Source organism: Carex rostrata, chromosome 21 (genome assembly GCF_964058835.1).
Source record: "Carex rostrata chromosome 21, lpCarRost1.2, whole genome shotgun sequence".
Taxonomy (NCBI): Eukaryota; Viridiplantae; Streptophyta; class Magnoliopsida; order Poales; family Cyperaceae; genus Carex; species Carex rostrata.
The window spans coordinates 4,721,748-4,742,384 of NC_135938.1; the positions used below are offsets into that span (position 1 = coordinate 4,721,748).

The 20,637-nt window shown below is 33.4% G+C and overlaps 2 protein-coding genes across 2 annotated transcripts; one reads left to right on the forward strand and one right to left on the reverse strand.

Moving 5' to 3' along the window:
* The first annotated feature begins 8,777 nt into the window (after positions 1 to 8,777).
* Positions 8,778 to 11,555, forward strand: LOC144573316 (phosphoinositide phospholipase C 6-like). The gene is made up of 8 exons (XM_078323063.1): positions 8,778 to 9,041; positions 9,510 to 9,645; positions 9,732 to 9,968; positions 10,335 to 10,570; positions 10,649 to 10,766; positions 10,842 to 10,991; positions 11,088 to 11,174; positions 11,262 to 11,555. The coding sequence occupies exons 1-8, from the start codon at positions 8,857 to 8,859 to the stop codon at positions 11,553 to 11,555; spliced, it is 1,443 nt and encodes a 480-aa protein (XP_078179189.1). The 5' UTR covers positions 8,778 to 8,856.
* Positions 11,556 to 11,967: 412 nt separating this feature from the next.
* On the reverse strand, positions 11,968 to 13,299 carry LOC144573388 (F-box/kelch-repeat protein At1g57790-like). The gene has a single exon (XM_078323171.1). The coding sequence runs from the start codon at positions 13,242 to 13,244 to the stop codon at positions 12,021 to 12,023; it is 1,224 nt and encodes a 407-aa protein (XP_078179297.1). The 5' UTR covers positions 13,245 to 13,299; the 3' UTR covers positions 11,968 to 12,020.
* Between the last annotated feature and the right edge of the window lie 7,338 nt (positions 13,300 to 20,637).

Genomic DNA, 20,637 nt, shown 5'->3' on the forward strand with positions numbered 1-20,637 from the left:
CTATCTCGGGATCCATATATGTAATTAAAGATATAAAACAATAACAAGATTAATTAATGTCTTGCAGCATTTCCATTCATGGCTTATATATAGGGTTGGTGTACAATCCTAAGCCACTCTTTGAATGCTATACGTCTCATTAGTGAACAAATGTAAGCAGATTTACCATGTAAGAAAAATTCAGCAGCATTTTCCCTATGCTCCCCAAGTACACGTAAGAACCATCTCCGGCCGTTTAGACACAAAAATGAACAATACGTACTTGTGAGAACAATAAGGAGAAATGCAACCGAATCTTTCTTAAATGTTAAATTTGCTTACATTAATTAGTTCACATCCTAGATGAGACAACAACATTCAAAGAGCAGTCTCAAAACGTAGACTATTCAAAATTAATCCCTATCGGATTCATTTTGAATGGGCATCAACCTATAAGGCAACCTAATTCATGATGTTCTGGACAATATGAATCACCATACAATATATATATATATATATATATATATATAGAGAGAGAGAGAGAGAGAGAGAGGTTGGCTATTCTACTTTCATAAGCATATGAGAGCATATGCTTATAACTCGTTTTTGTGTTTTCAATGTTCAAATGGTCGATCTGAAGTGCTCAACATGTTCTCCATATTAATATGTGTTTGGAGACCAACTTTTACATTTTTTTCAAAATTTTTCAAAACAAGGTTTTTCATATTTTTTTTATTTTTAATATTTTTTATGGCTGTATTGAAAAATTCTGAAAAAATAGTAAAAAAATTTCAAAAAAATATAAAATTTGGTCTCCAAGCACATATTAGTATGGAGAACATGTTGAGCACTTCAGATCAACTATTTGGACATTGGAAACGTAAAAAATGAGTTATAAGCATATGCCCACATATGCTTATGGAAGTAGAATAGCCAACCCCTCTCTCTCTCTCTCTCTCTCTCTATATATATATATATAGAGAGAGAGAGAGAGAGAGAGATAGGCTAATGTGCTTCCATAAGCACTTGGCCCGAAGTGCTGCCACCCCATTTTCGATTTTTCAAAATCCAAACAGTCGATCCGAACCGTTCATCTTGTTCTCCATATTAATATCTGCTTGGAGACCAAATTTTACATTTTTTGGAATTTTTTTGCTATTTATTAAGCCACTTTGAAAATCGCTGATCCAATGGTGGCTTGCCAAACAGTAAAATCAGGGGTTCACCGTTGGATCAGCGATTTTCAAAGTGGCTTAATAAATAGCAAAAAAATTTCAAAAAATGTAAAATTTGGTCTCCAAGCAGATATTAATATGGAGAACAAGATGAACGGTTCGGATCGACTGTTTGGATTTTGAAAATTCGAAAATGGGGTGGCAGCACTTCGGGCCAAGTGCTTATGGAAGCACATTAGCCTATCTCTATATATATATATATATGAGTATGGCTAAATTGCTACCGGTAGCACTTCGACCTAAGTGCTTACGGAGTCAAATTTTAGTATTTGATGTTCAAACAACAAATCCAAACCGTTAGATGTTCAATCTATATTAAAATGTGCTTGGAGATCAAATTTTACATTTTTGAAATTTTTTTACTATTTATTAAGCTGGTTTGAAAACCACTGTTTTTATTAAATTTCTGCAGCATTGAAAAACAACAGTTTTCAAACCAGCTTAATAAATAGTAAAAAAATTCCAAAAAATGTAAAATTTGGTCTCCAAGCACATTTTAATATAGATTGAACATCTAACGATTTTGATTTGTTGTTTGAACAACAAATACTAAAATTTGATCCCATAAGCACTTAGGTCGAAGTACTACCGGTAGCAATGTAGCCATATATATATATATATATATAGGATTTGGCTAATATGTTATGGGTAGCTAAGAGGCCTCCCGTGCTACGGCTCAATATTCAATTTTTCAAAATTATAACGGTCGATCCAAACCGTTCATCTTGTTCTCCATATTAATATGTGTTTGGAGACCAAATTTTACATTTTTTGGAAATTTTTTACTATTTTTTTAGATTTATTGAATATCGCTGTTTTTTATGGTCCAGATTTGTCTGAAAAACAGCGATTTTCAATAAATCTAAAAAAATAGTAAACAATTTTCAAAAAATGTAAAATTTGGTCTCCAAGCACATATTAATATGGAGAAAAAGATGAACGGTTCGGATCGACCGTTAGGATTTTGAAAAGTCAAATATTGAGCCGTAGCACGGGAGGCCTCTTAGCTACCCATAACACCGTAGCCTTGTCCTATATATATATATAGAGAGAGAGAGAGAGGTTGGCTACTCTACTTACATAAGTATATGAGGGTATATGCTTATAAGTTATTTTTTTTGTTTTCAAAATTTAAAAAGTCGATCTGAACCGTTAGATGTGATCTCTATATTGAAATGTGCTTGGAGACCAAATTTTACATTTTTTTTTATTTTTTTTACTATTTATTAAGCCACTTTGAAAATCGTTGATCCAACGGTGGCTTAACAAAACAGTAAAGTCAGAAGCCACCGTTGGATCAGCGATTTTCAAAGTGGCTTAATAAATAGTAAAAAAAATTCAGAAAAATGTAAAATTTAGTCTCCAAGAACATTTCAATATAGAGATCACATCTAACGGTTCAGATCGACTTTTTGGATTTTGAAAACGAAAAAATAACTTATAAGCATATGCCCTGGCTACTCTACTTCCATAAGCATATGAGGGCATATGCTTATAAGTCATTTTTGTGTTTTTGATGTCCAAATAGTTAATCTTAAGCGCTCAACATGTTCTCTATATTAATGTGTTTGGAGACCAAATTTTATATTTTTTGGAATTTTTTTACTATTTTTTTAGAATTTTTCAAAAGAATCATAAAAAATATTAAAAATAGTAATAAAAAAAATATGAAAAACCCTGTTTTAAAAAATTCTGAAAAAATAGTAAAAAAATTTCAAAAAATGTAAAATTTAGTCTCCAAACACATTAATATGGAGAACATGTTGAGTGCTTCAGATCAATCATTTGGATATCGAAAACGCAAAAATGACTTATAAGCATATGCCCTCATATGCTTATGGAGGTAGAGTGTAGCCAACCTCTGTTGCATGGATACGGGTATGGCGATACGGCTATTTTTAAAAGTCAAAGATACAATACGCCTATTATACATATTATTTTTAATTATAGTGAAACTGTGATCACTACTTGCGCTATTAAGAAAAAAAAATTAATACCATTACAAGGTATACAAATCTAGGATACAGGATTTATTTTCCATTTTTTTATAAGTTTTCATATTAAATCGCGATCATTACTTGAGCTATTAAGAAAATAAAACATAAATTGCAGACTTTAAAAATCATAAAAAATAAAAGGAAGAGAATACTTGAGCCAATGAATATCAACCAAAATCATCTACCACTAGACCACTTGTTCTTAGATGTTGGATAGCAGATATAAATTTAAAAAGAGGAGGGTTCAAATGCCTCCATGTTTTTGTGCCTCCATCTCTTTCCATCATTTTCAAAGTTCAAACAGTCGATCCGAACCGTTCAACCTAACCTCCATACTAAAATATGTCTGGAGACCAAATTTTATATTTTTAGGAATTTTTTTACTATTTTTTTATATAGGTACAAAATCAGTAAATCTGAACCATCTAAAAACAGTATTTTTGTACCTATCTAAAAAAATAGTAAAAAAATTTCTAAAAATATAAAATTTGGTCTCCAAACATATTTTAGTATGGAGGCTAGGTTGAGCGGTTCGGATCGACTGTTTGAACTTTGAAAATGATGAAGAGAGATGGAGGCATGATGGAGGCACAAAAACATGGAGGCATTTGAACCCTCCTCATTTAAAAATATTAAACTTAATTTTTAAATTCCCGGGATGTCTGAGCTGTTCTTGTTCTTAGTCCCACATTCGATAGAAAACGTTAGAGGGAGCGGTATATAAAGCCTTCCGTATAATACCAAATTGATGAAGTTGGATAGTGGAGAGGAAAATTTTGGAGGTTTCGAATTTTTAGCGGAGTTCAAAAAAATACTTCACGCATCGGAAACGTATCCCCAGGCTGATCCCAACGGGCCTTATCTCTCCATGTGGGAGACCGGACCGTATTGCTTGTTCTGAGAGTGGCATATCCGATATGTATTAGGACCGGTATCGTACGTCATGTGGGAGACCGGACCGTATTGCTTGTTCTGAGAGTGGCATATCCGATACGTATGTCGGTATCAGATATGTGTCTGATATACAATGTGGTATTGATCGAATATGTGTCCGATATTGGGTACGGATCTATATTTGGGTACGGAGCTATATATGAGGTATCGTACGCGTGTCCGATATGGGTATGGAGCTATATATGAAATATCCGAGTAACATAGGTTTCAATGGCATCATATCTCATATTTTGTATCTTTATTTTTAAAGTCTAATATGTCGATCCGAACCGCTTAGTATGAATATATGTTGATTCGAACCGCTTAGTATGATATTCATACAAAAATATGCTTAACGATGAAATTTTGTAATTTTTGTAAAATTTTTACTATTTTTTAGACAGATAGAAAATCACTGCTTTTGAACGGTCCAAATATAGTGATTTTGTATCTATCTTAAAAAATAGTAAAAAATTTGCAAAAATTATAAAATTTTATTTTTCAAGCATATTTTAGTATGGAAATGATGTTGAATGGTTCGGATCGACAATTTGGACTTTGAAAACAAAGATATACAATATGAGGTACGATGAGGAATGAAAGACATGAGGTATTAATTGTAACCTTCCTCATATACAATATAATTAATAATCTGGTCAAACTAATTATAGACATAAAATTAAATTAATAACACAAATTAAAATAACATAAAAATAAATAATATTTAACTTTGAGAGAATAATTAATGTGAAGGGGAGTGGCGCCTTAAATTCAAATGACTGAGAAATTAATGTGGCATGCTGATCATCGATGGTCGGATATATATATCGCCTTAAATTTGCTGCTCGCTTTAAATTCGCTCACAGGGAGCTAGCTAGACGGCTGTGAGATAAAATTACCCAGGACTCGCCCTTTTTATTTCTAGAGAAACACCATTGGTTAAACTAATGTACATACATGACCTAGGTTATAATTATTTACCACCATTGCCACTAAAAAATATCTCCATCATTCCAATAAGGATATCAGTCAGTGTTGATCAATCCAACACCAACGGATCATGTAACAGACCAGATGGTAAAAGTAATCCCCTCAGTGCCGTTTTCCGTTTAACCAAACAGATGTAGAAGAGTCGCCCAGTACTAACTGTTCATTAAATTTAACCGATGATAAAGAAGGGGGTCTATCAACGCCATTGGTTTTTTTTCCGAACAGACGGTAAAAAGTTTAAAATAATTGCAACACTGCCACTCGTGATGTATATCATCTGTGCGGAAGTACATCCGATGGTAAAAGGGCGATGGTAAAAATGTTTTTTTTGTAGTAGTGAGAACTTTTTTATTATTGGTGAAGATTCTGATTGAACGATGCGGATCTGTTACCTTATCAGATAATATGAATTCGCAATTTTGCATATTTGTTCCGTCCGTTTGAAGTCAATCCGGACCACAAATTTTTTGTAGTTAGAACATGGCAACTTAGGTTTGGGCTAGAGGACTACAGAGCTTGTTGAATTTTTGTTTGGTTGCGGGTCTGTGTTCTTTGGTTGAGCATTAATGGGTTTTTTGTTTGGGCTGGGTTTAATTAAACATTATTTTCTGTGTTAATGTAATGACTTATGGCTGGACAGTTTTATGTTTTAATTCTTAAGTCATCAACGAACATAAGTCAACAGCGGAAATCAACGGTTCACGTTACTTTGAATTTCGAACGAACCAGATCCAGTTTGAATTTGATTTGAATTAATTTCGAACTATTTCCAATCGATTTTTTTACGAACTTTTTCAAATCAAACTTGAAGCGAATCACGAACTACAAATTTTTTGTGCAGCCCTACACTCTAGTCAGCTAAAATGCATGAAGTGAACATGACATTATTATTGTGAAATTATTTTTGGCGTGACCACTTGTTGGGTTTAATGCTGATATGGCATGAGGGACTCCTGTATAAATTTGACATCATTCTCTAGGCATTCAAGGTAATTTGGGTCAATCCTCAAGAATTCTATAACATTATCAAAGTTCACACTTGCAGGATCATGAGAGGGATTTTAATTTATACAGGGATTTAGGTACTTAAGGCTTATATACTGATACAAATACAATTAATTTTGATATCCTAATCAATTTCGATAAATGCTACATGAGCATTTTATGGAACAAAAGAGCATATTTAGATACTATCCTGAGGAATTAGAGGAAATCCTAAGAAAAACAATAAATAATAGAATTGTCTTATCAAAACTTGTATATAATTCTAACTTGTAGTAATATAGGAATGACAACAAATGGTATTTTGGTTAATTGGATGGTAGATGAGTGATTTGCTTAAAAAATTAACTTCAAATTAATTGTGTCTGAGACAATTCTTCATAAGAACTCCTTCAGGCCCAAAATAACTCTGTTATATTTCTAAATTTTATATTCATTTCTCATTTTGTCACACTCAGCCTGTTAGCAATATTGAGGCAACTATTATTATTTTTTATTTGTACATGTATCCATTAGTATTTAGTTTTCTCAAAAAAATATATACTAGCATCTTTTTTCGCAAAAAAAAAAAAAAAATGATGGGCTATATAAGCTTGTTGGAGCACACATTGAAATTGCATGCAAAAGATTCGCGGCAGAGAACAATAAAAATGCAAAATAGGAAAAATTTTCTACTAATTACCTTGAATATGATATTTTACAGCATGTTTGCATTTCTATCTTCTCTGTTACTTAATTTAATTAAAGGGCCATACATCGACAAAATATCATTTGTTTGTCAATAAATAATATATTTTTTCACTCCGTACATATACCTTTGTCATTTAGAGTAAAAAAACATTTTTCATCCCGCAGGGGCGAACCCAGAGTAACCCAGGGGACAGCCGCCCCCCCCCCCCCCGTTTCCTGGATTTCAATTTTTAGTGGTGATCTATCGGTACCGATCGACTCTGCCTCTCTCTGAAATTTTTTTTGCCCCTCTCTAAATATTTGATTTGTAATTCATGTTAAATTTAGTGTTAAAATCAAAATAAATTTCTTGAATTATGATTGGTAATTAGAATTATAAGTTAAATGATCAGAAATTATAAGTAAGAGCATTGAAAAATATAAGTCAAAATATTGTTTTTTTATCGAGTACCCAATTAGTTAATGGATTTAAATCCGATAAGCTATTTAAATTCGATTCTATATTTTTTTGACCCCCTAACGAAAATCCTAAGTCCGCCTCTGTCATCCGGTATAGTCTTTTTTGTTCTCAACCCCAAAAGAATAAAAAAAAAAAAAAAAAAACTGACACTTGCTTTTTTTTTAACAAAATTAAGTTCTGTTTTCGAACCAAAACCAAATACAATGTGGCCTCTGTGAACTTTTCATCGCTTCAGATGACAAGTCCCTAATATATAACTAATTATCGGAAGTTAAGAGCAGGCAAACTATTTTATCTGGTATAGGTATTTTCAATTGTTAAAATGTGACCTATCACTATTGACTACTTGTGCGTCCAAAAAATAATATATATATACGTACAAAATACCCTTATATACACATGTCAATAATAATTGGAACAATTGGATGCATAAACAAAAAGCAAAAGAATGCGATCATTCCTTGTCAGACAAAATTGGGGGAAAGTATCAGCTTAAAAATAAACCCCAACCCACTCTATTCTCTGATTCCCCTGATCTTTGTATAAAAAGCCATTCAAAGCCACACTTTTCTTTATTTCAGCATTACTTTGATACAGAGTAAGCACCAATGTACACTTATAGTATATGTTGTTGTATCAGGCTCCGGTATAGGCCGGCCTCAAACGACCCATCTGAGGGTTTAAAGAAAGTTTTTAAGTATTATGCCGGTGAGGATGGGTTGATGGGGTTGGAGCAATTGCAAAAATTTATGAAAGAAGTTCAAGGAGAAGAGAATGCAGTGGAGGTGGCACAAGCGGTATTAGATAAATCAAGAGATTTTAGATTGATCAAAAGGAAGGGCATCTCACTTGACGCCTTCTTTCGGTACCTATCAAGTAATGAAAACTCCCCTTTACTACCGGTAAGTTTGGAAATATCCCCTCTTTTTTCTACCATTTTTTCTACCACGAATTTACATTGTTTCTAATTTTATGACAAATTAAGACAAGTTCCGGGAGAATTAAAACAAGTTATAATTAACTAAAGAAATAGACTAAGTTCCAGGAGAATTAAAACAAGTTATAATAAAACAAGTTTGAGGAGGGTTCAAATGCCTCCATGTTTTTGTGCCTCCATCATGTCTTCATCTCTCTCTATCATTTTCAAAGTTCAAACAGTCGATCCGAACCGCTCAACCTAACCTCCATACTAAAAATATGTTTGGAGACCAAATTTTATATTTTTAGGAATTTTTTTACTATTTTTTTAGATAGATACAAAATCAGTAATTCTAAACCATCTAAAAACAGTATTTTTGTACCTATCTACAAAAATAGTAAAAAAATTTCTAAAAATATAAAATTTGGTCTCCAAGCATGGAGGCATGATGGAGAGAGATGGAGGCATGATGGAGACACAAAAACATGAAGGCATTTGAACCCTCCTCAACAAGTTTTACTTTCGGTAAAGTAGGAAGAAACTAACTACTGCATTTTTGTCAATCTAATCGTCTTTCCATTCTGTTTTGTTTTTTGCATTTGCACAAAATTAAATAACGCTAGGGCACCCATTTATCAGGTTAACCAAGACATGACGGCACCATTATCACACTACTTCATATTTACTGGTCACAACTCGTACCTTACCGGGAATCAACTTACGAGTGACTGCAGTGACGAGCCAATAAGAAAAGCTCTGCTAAAAGGAGTGAGAGGAATAGAGCTTGATGTCTGGCCAAACAGCAACAATGATGACATAAATGTCTTGCATGGGAGGTAGATAAATAACTCAAGTTTATCAGCTGTTACTCTTATGTTTCTGATACTGCAGTATAAGGCACAAGTTTTGTCACTGATATATTTAAGTAGAGACCCAGTCAAACTGATGTGAGCACATGATTACTAAATATTTCAACATGTTTATTACTTCAGTAGTTTTATTGGGGTAATAATTAATTTATCCAAAAATTTTGCTTGTGGTACAAGTACAACCTCTGGAAGGAGATTTAGCAGAATCAATACTGACCTGACTGGTACTTTAAGTTTCTTTCCTTCTTTCTTCTTTCTTTTTTAAGTACCGGTACTTTGAACTCCACTGGAGGAATCTTAACTGCAACACATTTGTGATAGAGTAATGGGAAAGCTAGACTTAGACCAACTTTTCTTTTGTTCTTTTATTTTTCCAAATGGAAACCACATATGCTTACAACTCAAGCTAGTTTGTGCCTAATTACCTATGATCAGGACATTGACCACACCAGTAAAACTAATAGATTGTTTGAGAACTATTGGGGAATATGCTTTTGCTTCTTCTCAATATCCAGTCATCATCACCCTCGAAGACCACCTGAACACTGCTCTTCGTGCAAAACTAACTTCGGTTCGTCATCTTTCCATCAATTTTTCAACTTAAAAGGGTACCAAAATGTCACTAAAGAACATGAATAATTTGCTCTGATAATGCAGATGATGAATGAGATTTTTGGAGACTTGCTATATGTTCCAAATAGAGAGCACATTGAAATTTTTCCTTCACCTGAAGATTTAAAAATGAAAATACTCATTTCAACAAAACCACCGATGGAGTACCTTGATGAGACTAAGATCCCTAAAGGTAAAGAGAATGAACCACAAGGCCATAATGAAGATGAAACTTGGGGTGCAGAGATCTTACAACAAAAACCTCAAGCGGCTGACGATAAAGTACAGTCAAAGATTCATTTGACTTATTTTTTCTATACTAACAAATAATACTTTGTTACTTATTTGCAGAACAAATTTTAACTTTTGTGAACCTACGGGCATTAACAATCAATAATCCAAAAATTATTGTTAATTCTAAAGTATTAAATAATTGTATATATGTTAATTGTTTAAGTGAACAAAAAGTACAATATAGGAAAAAGTAAACTTTTGTTTTGTAGGAACCTTTGAGAACCATACTCATTTATTTCAAGCATATTGCTTTGTATATATAGACCATGTCGATTAAATGTATATAGCTTCTTAGTTAAAAGTAGTTAGGAATAAATACAATCCATGAACAGATTTACTTTGCCATTATTTTAGGTTCTTGAGCATGAGCATAGCGAGCACTATCCAGATGAAGAAGAGCATGATGATGAGGCTGAGCAAAGGCCCCATGAGGCACCTGATTATATGCATCTCATATCCATTCCAGCTAGAAAGAAAAAAGGTAAATTGAAAGATACCTTGCAATCTGACTCGAATCAAGTCGGGCGTCTAAGCTTGAGTGAGCAAGTATTCGAGAAATCAACGGTTCATCATGGAAGTGAAATCATCAGGTAATTTCAAAATTAGTGCCCAATTCGATGAAATAAAACATTTGAATTGCATCAGTGAAATATTGTGTGATTCTCTAGGTTTACTCAGAAGAACCTGCTGAGAATTTACCCAAGAGGGACCCGCTTTCAATCCTCTAATTACAACCCAATGCATGGTTGGATGTATGGAGCCCAAATGGTTGCACTTAACATGCAAGTAATTATCTCTATGCAACTATCTGCAAGTTTAATTCAATTAGAACATTTATAAGTAACATATTTTTTTGTTTAGGGCTATGCTAGATCACTCTGGGTAATGCATGGCATGTTTCGTGCGAATGGAGGCTGTGGTTATGTTAAAAAACCAGATTTTCTTCTGGATACAAGAGAAGATCATATATTCGACCCTAAAGCTGAATTACCCGTGAAGACAACCTTGAAAGTAAAAACATAACAAAATTAGTTCTTTTAGTTAAGTTCTCTAGGTTAATTTCAGCATATATTTAAGTAGTAACTGTGAAAATCTTGATGTGTGAAGGTGAAGGTGTACATGGGAGATGGATGGCGATTTGACTTCACCAAACATCATTTTGATCAATATTCGCCGCCGGACTTCTATACAAGAGTAAATTTGATCAATCAAAACACGTTGAATTTTAACATTTCAGGAAACTTGGGTAATGCTTCCTCATTCTTTCTTCTCCTTTAACAGGTGGGGATTGCGGGAGTGCCGGCTGATTCTAAAATGGAGAACACACAACCAATAGAAGACAATTGGACTCCCATGTGGGACAAAGAGTTTGAATTTAAACTCAGGGTTCCTGAGTTGGCAGTACTCCGAATTGAAGTGCACGAGTACGACATGTCTGACAAAGATGATTTTGGCGGTCAAGTATGCTTGCCAGTCTGGGAACTACGGAGTGGCATTCGGGCTGTTCGTCTCTGTGACCAAAAGGGAGATCTGTTGTCATCGGTTAGGCTCATAATGCAATTTGATTTCGCATGACCAGATCTCTCTCTCTCTCTCGCTCGCTCGCTATATATATACATGATTATGGTGATGAAAGTATTGTGTTGTATTGATTACTTGGGAGAAGATATTATTTGTATCATGCATTGCTACGTATGTTATTGCAATTTGGACGAATACGTTGGTCTCTATGTGATAAATATTATTGTGATAATATTTATGCATATGATAAAAATAAAAATAATAATAATATTTATGAATGATTTAGTAGAAAGGTTGACCAGTCGACAACTCGACATGTACTCTTGATAAATAAGAGAGCAGAATATCATATCATTTTCTCTCCGTATATATTTACGTGTATAATCTAAACCTGTAACACTAGACCGGACGATCCAATTTTAATACAAGAAACTCTGTTTCAGATGTGTATATACATTTATTGATGTCTTTTATAAAAGTGTCAAAATATAAGACATTCAAGAAATGTGATATTATAAATTAGAACCAACGTTGCTCCTCAGGTGAAGGACGATCCCAATTTGGCAGTATCCAGCAAGTATTTTCATAGAAACTACCCTCAACAATGGCACCTAGTGGATAACTCATACGTGCCTGACATACATCATAGTATATAAAACTCCCTTCCAATATTGTTTGTCCAGAAAAATATATCTTGTCTCGTTCTCCTCTAAATTGCTCAGTAGTCTCAATGCAAAGAGGATTGAATGAAACAAAGAAGCATCGGCCACCTAAGCTCCTGGTTTCCTTCCACTTGTGTCCAGCATGGTCTAGTTTGTATACACAAACAGAATATAGAAGAAGCTCATCAATCCATACCCTAAAGAGATCATTGCCTGACTCCACAAGAAAATTGATCCCATCCTGAGGTTCAGAGACCCCTGCATTTGGATTGTTATGAACAAACCATGATTTTGTGGTTGGATCAAAAACACCGAGCTTCCCGTTTTCTGCCATCTGGTAGGCCTTTCCTTGGTAAAATACTGAATTCCCATTCTCAGCACTGAAACTATGATTGTTTTCTAGTGGAAAGCATAGCTCCTTCCATTTACTGTCTCCGCGACAGCAAAAGATGATTTTAACATGGTCTTTCTTGAATTCTTCCACCAAGACAATGCATTGAGAAGATGTTGGTACGGTTGAGAAGCAGATGGTCCCGAAAAATTGTTCATTATTAGGGAGTTCAATTAGAGCCTGGGAGAAAGGGTTGTAAAAGAAAAACGAACTCCAAAATTGACGGCTTAGTAATAGCCAGCCATGTTTTGTTGAGCAGATTAACATTATATGAGTCAGACCAATGTGCGTGAGAACATAACTATATCTATCTATTGGATCAAGAACCCTTATCATCTGAACAGGACCCACATACCTAGTCATCAAGTGGAATGGCCCATAAGGATCCGCATTGATTGTGGAACTCCATCCAGGAAATGCAAACTTAACATTCCGTTGGTCTAGAAAAGGAAGTTTTTTTATTATGGAGAATACAATATCATCAGGCAATAGTTCTGGCCATGGTCGCTTTTCATCATCATCATGGTAGCCATCAAATTTATCATTACCATGGTCATGATCTTCTTCTTCTTCTTCTGTCGCCGCCGTCGCTGCAGCTTCTACTGTTGCTGATATTTCTTCTTTTCTTTTTTTAGTGCTTCTTCCTTCTTCCTCCTTAATAAGTCTTATCTCAGAGACGGTAACAGTCATTTCTAATTTCCTTGTTTATAAACAGCATACAATGAGTGTAAAATTGTATAAGTCTGTTTTAGTGGATTTCAGATAGTATTGTCAACTTTTGGAAATTGAACGTCTAACGACAAATAAAGTTTTGTAGGACATGAAAGACGATTGTCAAAAAAATTCATCCAAAAATTGAAATTGGAGAAATATTTCACATTAGACAGATCATTTATCGAAATTAGTACAATTTAAATTTGATACAAAAGTACGTAATTCAATCATAGCAAATGTACCTGCAATCTTAACTTTGATGTTGATAATCATATTTTACCGATTGGCATGGTTGTTAAATACTTAAATAGTTTTGCTGTCATAATTTATCTGCCAATCTGAATTCGTAAAGGAAGAAAAATTAAAACAAAAAAAGATATGGCCCAAGTAGACTTTAGACATGCACACCTGAATTTGTATCAAACAAATTACTAACATATTGCAAATAGGAGATTGGAATTCCGAAACAGATATATGAGACAAGTGCACACCTGAATTAATTGACGAAACAAAGGGGAAGAGCTTCTATCAGCGATTGGGAGCATAAACCAAATAATGATTTGTATGGGACAGGATGGTATGAAAATACAAAGCAGAAGGAAGCTTTAAATATAGATGTTGACAATACTGCTTTATATAAAGTAAAATGATAAAAATAACATGTCTAAAAGTGAAAGGTGACTTTATTGTATGGTCAAAAAAAGAAGCAAAAAATTTAGTTAAATTAAAATTTATCAAATCAATATATAAATAGCTTGATCCTTATTATTGCTAAAAAAGAATTTAGTTATTAAAACTGATTCCTTGATTGAGAACTAGTCTTTGGTCTAGTGACAAATCCAATACTCTTCGTGTGGGAGGTCACAGGTTCGAAACTCGAAATGGGTTATATCATTTGTGGATATTAAATAGTTTTGGTGGCTTGACCTCCAACCTTTACTAAAAAAAAAAAAATGATTCCTTGATTGGGTTATCCAATCACGGTTTGATAGGCTAGTTAATGGATCCGATATGTTTTTTTTTTTCTTTTGAAGAAAAATGAGGATCCGAGTCCTCATTTGTTATATTAATTAAAGATGGAAGGAGTTCAGATTTTGAAGTAATACATGTTTTACAAATAGGGGAAATTGCTCAGTAGATATGCAAACAGAACATACAAATCAAAAGAAAACTGAGCAAAATAATTGAAGAACAAATAGCACCATTATGTAATTCTACTAGCAGTGTTGCTTGAGTTTTGGAGTGAATATTGCAAATTCTTTCGCAACTTTTTCACCAAATTACGAAATTTATAATGAGCAGAACTTCTCGTGTTTGTTCGGTATTCCTTTGCCTAACAACAGTTATCTGATGAGTTCCTTTTGATTATCTACCCGAATTTATAGGTCATCAAGGCAACGTCCTTTATCATAGGATTTCCTCTTATGTGCTTTAAAGCTTTACTGGTACACACTAGCATGTGTCTTACAAACACAAGCGTACATATATACGTACACCTGACTTATAAACACAAGCTATATAAATATATACAAAACACAAGCGTATATAAATAATTAATGAAGGACGTTGCCTTGTGTACATGTACCACTAATTATTTATAACTTGTGTATTTTTACTTAATTAATGAAATATAATACTCTTCAACTTCTACTTTAAATATCATGTGTGTGGTAAGCTAATATATAACCTAACTAATGTGTGGTAGCTAGCTAGTAGAAATAGGGGCGTGGCCCCTCTCTTTCCTAAAAAAAAATATGTGGTCTAGTAGATGTCATTCTAAGTCCCTTATATATATTTTTTTAACATATTCACAAACATTTTATATCGTCTCAGTTAATATATTTCTTATAAGAGAAAATTAGTCTTAGAAATTAATTTCATTGCGCATGGAAGATGATAATGAAATTAATGTGAATCAAAATAGTGAATAATATTTTGTATGGGATCACATGTTAGGTGTGGGCATTGCATGCGTGCTAGCTTGTTTGGTTTCATATTGCATGCAAGAGATTTTTAAAAGTGAATTTAAAGAATGAAAAAATATTTTGCACATAGTCATTTGTTAGGTGCTAACACTCTTTCAATATGCATGCTCATGTCATTTAAATGATATGATTTACTATTGGGGAAAATACTTTAATTTTATGTGAAACTTCAACTAATATATATAGAAAAAAAAATCATTAGAAGTTCAATTTTAAGTTGGTGTTATTTGTTTTGGTATATATATTTTACATATAAAATTTTTGTACAAATTTATTTTTCTGAGATATTGGTGAAAACTAAAAAAAAAATATTATTCATGATAATATAAAAATTCATAATATCAGGAAACAAACTTTGGAGCTCACATTTAATAAAATATAACAAAGATTCAATTAACATTATGGTACAAAACTATATTCACAGAATGAGCAGTAACAAATTTAGTTTATATGTCTCTGTATCTTCATGTAATATATATGTGTATTTTAATCAACAAAATCATATTGCTCACACATAATAGCTACACACATAATAGCTACATGAAGTGCACTGTACCCATCTCTGTTGGGTGTATAAACGGTGTCGGGGCAAGAGCTCACGATCGCTTTGGCAATCAATACGTGTCCTGTTCATGCTGTCACGATAAATGGGGTATCTTTTGTTGTTTCATTAGGAATATACCCTAAATCAGAATTGTATTTTAAGAACATCTTAACCAGCTCGAGTATGTTGAGAATTACAGCTTCCATCAACGGAGTATTCCCATTTTTCTTTCGACATGATGCTAGTTCCAGCCGTCTTTGCAACAATTGCTCAACTACACCTGACAGTACATTATTCAATAAAATAAATTTAGTAATTTTTAATCCAATATTAGCATTATATGTAAAATGAATTTTGTATTTTATATTGTCAATTATATGGTCAATATTCCAAATTAACTAGTTTTAGGTAAATGTGTATTTGTTATTGTTAGAATTCCACTATTACTTTGTACAGGTTCTAGCAACTACACCTGACAGTACAATTTGTAGGAATCACTCTACAACTTGCTTAAGAACTGTGTAATTAATATGAAATATAATTACATGCACAGAATTGAGATTATAAGTAATGGACCTGTATGGTTGAATTTCACTGCAGCATGCATTGCGGATCCATTTTCTGGGCCATATTCTACGGAAGACGGAATTTCTAGCAATCGATCCACAACTCTAGAATATCCTCTGCGTGCGACCATATACATTGGTGACTCAATTGTGTTGCTAACTTGCTCGGATAATCGTGGTTCTTTATCCAAGAGCTCCAATGCCAAACTTTGAAAGCCATTGCGTATAGCATGGTGTAATGCATTTTCTCTTTGCGTATCAACCATCAACAGCATGCGGTTGAAGGGCCTCCCTTCCTTCAAATCAGCATGCTGCATATGCTGTTCTGCAGCAGTGATGTAGTCAGAAGCCAACGAAGGGTTAGCCGCCATCAAAGCTGCTATTAGTGGGGTCTCGCCATCAATGTTAGTACCAGAGAAGAGAGAAGGGTCTCTGGACCAGACTTTTTGTGCAAACTCACGATGGCCAAGCATTGCAGCTATGTGAAGGCAATTGTTTTCGTAAGGAGTGGTAGGTAGTATGGTATCAGGGTTGTTGACATCAATCATGTTGATGCAGAGGCTAACACTGTTGAGAAATAAAAAAATACAATAGAAATATATTTTCTCCTCAGTTCATAAAATCAACATGTATGAATCCCTCTAAACAAGCCAACTAACACAACAAGCAAGCCAATAGCTCAATAATACCAGTATCAGAAAACTCAAAGTGCTGAAATCAGTCACCCAAAGAACCGATTAGGACAACCGACTAACATTGTTAGCTTATACAAAGAATTAATCAATAACTCCATAATATCAGTACCAGAAAACACAAAGTGTTGAAATCAGCCACCCAAACAACCGAGCTAACATTGTTTGCTAATACAATCAATCAACACCAAAAGAAAAACAAGCAAGGAAAAAATACTAACGTTGGAGGGGACCAAGACCCAGAGGAGCCAGCTGCCAGGCGGTCTGTACTAAAACGGATGGGTGTTGACGTTGTTTTGAGCTGCTCAGCGGGGGTAGTCAGGGGGTCTGTACTAGAACTTGTTCCTGACGTTGGAAGGAATCGAGGCACAGGGGGCTTAAGCGATGATGCTAGCATCTCTGCTAATCGAGCAAGGAGAGACAAAGGGCGCTCGGATGACACATTCCTTTCCAAATCTATCTGTGCTGACGCTCGAGGCACAAGGGACTCAGACGATGATGCTCGCATCGTTTCCATTCGAGCAGACAAAGGGCGCTCGGATGATGCCTTTCCTTTCAAATCGATCGGTGCTGACGCTCGAGTGGTCTCAGACGATGGTGCATTTCTTTCTAATGGTGACGCTCGAGTGGGCTCAGACGATGATGCTCGCACCACTGCCATTCGAGCAGTGCGCGGTAGGAGGAAGGAGAAGATATGACACCAGGAGAGTGAGAGTGGGAAGTAAAGAAGGGGGAAGAAACAAGAAATTTCTTTTTCTCAAGAGATCTCCCCGTTTGGAAATAAAAAAGGATATCTCCATTTCGGAAGGAGTAAATCAAAATAAAAAATTAATACTATCTCACATTTTACAAATCCATTGGAAACACAATAAAAAATAAATTTAAACTAAATTATCATTATAATACAGAAATATGGTACAAAAAATTCTTTCTAGTCAAAATTAAAAATTTTATAAATTAATTTTAATGCATTTTTTCTTTCAACAATTTTTTACATCTTGATTTCATACAAGATTAGTTCAAAAATTTTAAATTTTTTTTTCATGTAGCTAGATGCATCACTTGTAATTAAAGTAGATGAATTTCTACAGTTTGAATTTGTGAATGTTAACTAATCCGGTAAATATTAGAGTTGAGTTCACAAAATTAAAAACTTGGTGAACTTAAGAACATCTTGCTTCTGCTTCTGCTTCTGCTTCTGCTTCTTCATATTTTGGTACATTCTTCTTAAGAGTGTTTTTTCAATTTGTTGATATTTATAAAAGTTGAAACAAAACATTTCCATATTGATAAAACTATATGTAATTTAATAAGTACACAACATTTTAAAATAGATTGAGATCAAGACCAACTGAATAATAGATTAACATCAACAGTTAAAAATATGATATATTTAAGTGTGAAATTAATCCAATTTATTCGGATTAGAAAAGGAGATCATTTTTTCAATTCAAATATATATTCATACTTACGTACAAACCAGCATATGTATGTTTTAAATTCATCCTTAATTCTCTTTTATTTAAACAACTAAACTACATATGCACCTTGGCAGTTTTCTGACGAGTTTCTTGAACGACATTGTTAGTTTTGTTTCGGGTCGACGACACGAGCTTATTAAGGCGGGCGATGTGCGTGAACATCATTGGTCATGGGTCCAGTAACGCAGCTTGAAATGTGATCGACTTGTCGAGTTGGAGCATTGAAATCGGTTAAAAAGAATTGCATGAGAAAGAAAGTTAAGCGGAAATTAAAGAGAAAAAGACATATTTCTTTTCAAAAAGAATAAAGAAGATATATTTCATTGACAATAAATGTCACACGGAGAATAATTTAAACCGTCTAAATATATGGTTTAAATAAAACCAACCTAAAATTAGACTTATACTATCGTAGATCAATATAATTATTTTTTCTTTGACTAAATCCATTAAATCGGTCACTTATTCCTCAATCAAACATGCATTAATATAATTTGTGCCCCAATTTGATCCTCGATAGAAAATATATACAACTCGACCTGTATTTATTACATGCATTTTGCCAAACACCAACCACAACAGATAAATTAGAAATCCAACAAAAATGAAGCAGAAATTTTTATTAATATCCAAAATATTTAATTAATTTCAAATTCTACCCACTGTTTGGTAGGATTTCCAGAAATGACCAAACTGTCCAAAATATTGCCGGTTTTGAATCACCTTTCCAGTTAAAAACTCACAAGTTCAATCAATTCTATAACCGGTTAAAACCTCACCGGTTTTTGTGTGTGTTTTTTTTTACAAAATAGAAAATTTTATAATTTATTTATTTTTTGTATTGAAATATTATAAATGTTTAATATATTTATTTAAAAATAGATGAAATACAATATTATTTGATTTATTAGAAAGACTTCGGTAAATAACCCAGATCAACATTTTTTAGGTCGGATTTTTCGTGGCTGTAAGAAAAATTAATATATTTCTTTGTGTTATTGGAAAAAATAATATGCTTTGAATTTGAGTTATTGATCGCGGTTTAAAAGCCACTTCTATTAATACATTAAATATTGTGATCCTTCTAGTACATTTAATTTTTAAAAAGTTGTATCTATTTTGAGAATTCTTTTTGAATAACAATCATTAACAAACTTAAAGTTTTTGTATTTTTCAAAAATAGATACAATTTTGTAGAAATTAAATGTACTATAAGGATGACAATATTTTCTGTATTTACTTAGAAGTGAATTTTGAACCAAGATCAATAACTCAGAATCCAAGCATTTTTATTTTTTTTCAATAACACATAAAGAAATATATTAATTTTTATTACAGCAGCGAAAAATCTGACCTGAAAAATATTGATTGGAGTTATTTGTCGCAGTCTTTCTAATAAATCAACTTATATTGTATTCCATCTATTTTCAAAGAAATATATTAAATATTTCTAATATTTCAATACAAAAAATAAACAAATTATAAAATTTTATGTTTTGTAAAAGAAAACACAAAAACCGGTGAGGTTTTAACCGATTGTATGATTTGATTGAACCGGTGAATTTTTAACCGGAAAGGTGATTCAAAACCGGTAATATTTTGACTGATTTGGTCATTTCTGGAAATCCTACCAGACAGTGGATAGAATTGAAATTAATTAAATATTTTGGATATTAATAAAAATTTCGGAAAATGAAGCATAATGGGACACAGGAAAGTTCTAGAGATGCAATTTCAGGGTCGCGCGGTTTGTCTTTGCCGCCTTGCCGGTAAGAGAACAATCAAAACAAAATTCCATTGTAATTAATATCAAATTTTCTTGTACAACAAAAATATGGTATTTGGTTTTTCTCGTGAAAAATAACTAACCTACACCTGGTAGTCTCTACTTGAATATCAAAAAAAAGAAAAATAACTAACCTACTTGCATATTAAAAAACATTTTAAAAGAAAAGGAGGACTAATTATTTATTATGTACAGATTTTATGAAATCAGTAGAGTGAGTTAGTGGTTTGCAACTCGGGCGGGTACGGGTACCCCGGGTATACCCGTCTCGGGTACGGGTACGTCTCGGGTACGGGTATACTCGGGTACAAGGGT

What these genes read in the sequence shown, in the direction of transcription:
- LOC144573388 (XM_078323171.1), bottom strand. Translation starts at nt 13,244, where the DNA reads ATGACTGTTACCGTCTCTGAGATAAGACTTATTAAGGAGGAAGAAGGA.
- LOC144573316 (XM_078323063.1), top strand. Translation starts at nt 8,857, where the DNA reads ATGACGGCACCATTATCACACTACTTCATATTTACTGGTCACAACTCG. An exon ending in TTCGTGCAAAACTAACTTCG is followed by an intron (nt 9,646 to 9,731) that starts GTTCGTCATCTT and finishes CTGATAATGCAG; the next exon opens with ATGATGAATGAGATTTTTGG. An exon ending in CTCAAGCGGCTGACGATAAA is followed by an intron (nt 9,969 to 10,334) that starts GTACAGTCAAAG and finishes CCATTATTTTAG; the next exon opens with GTTCTTGAGCATGAGCATAG.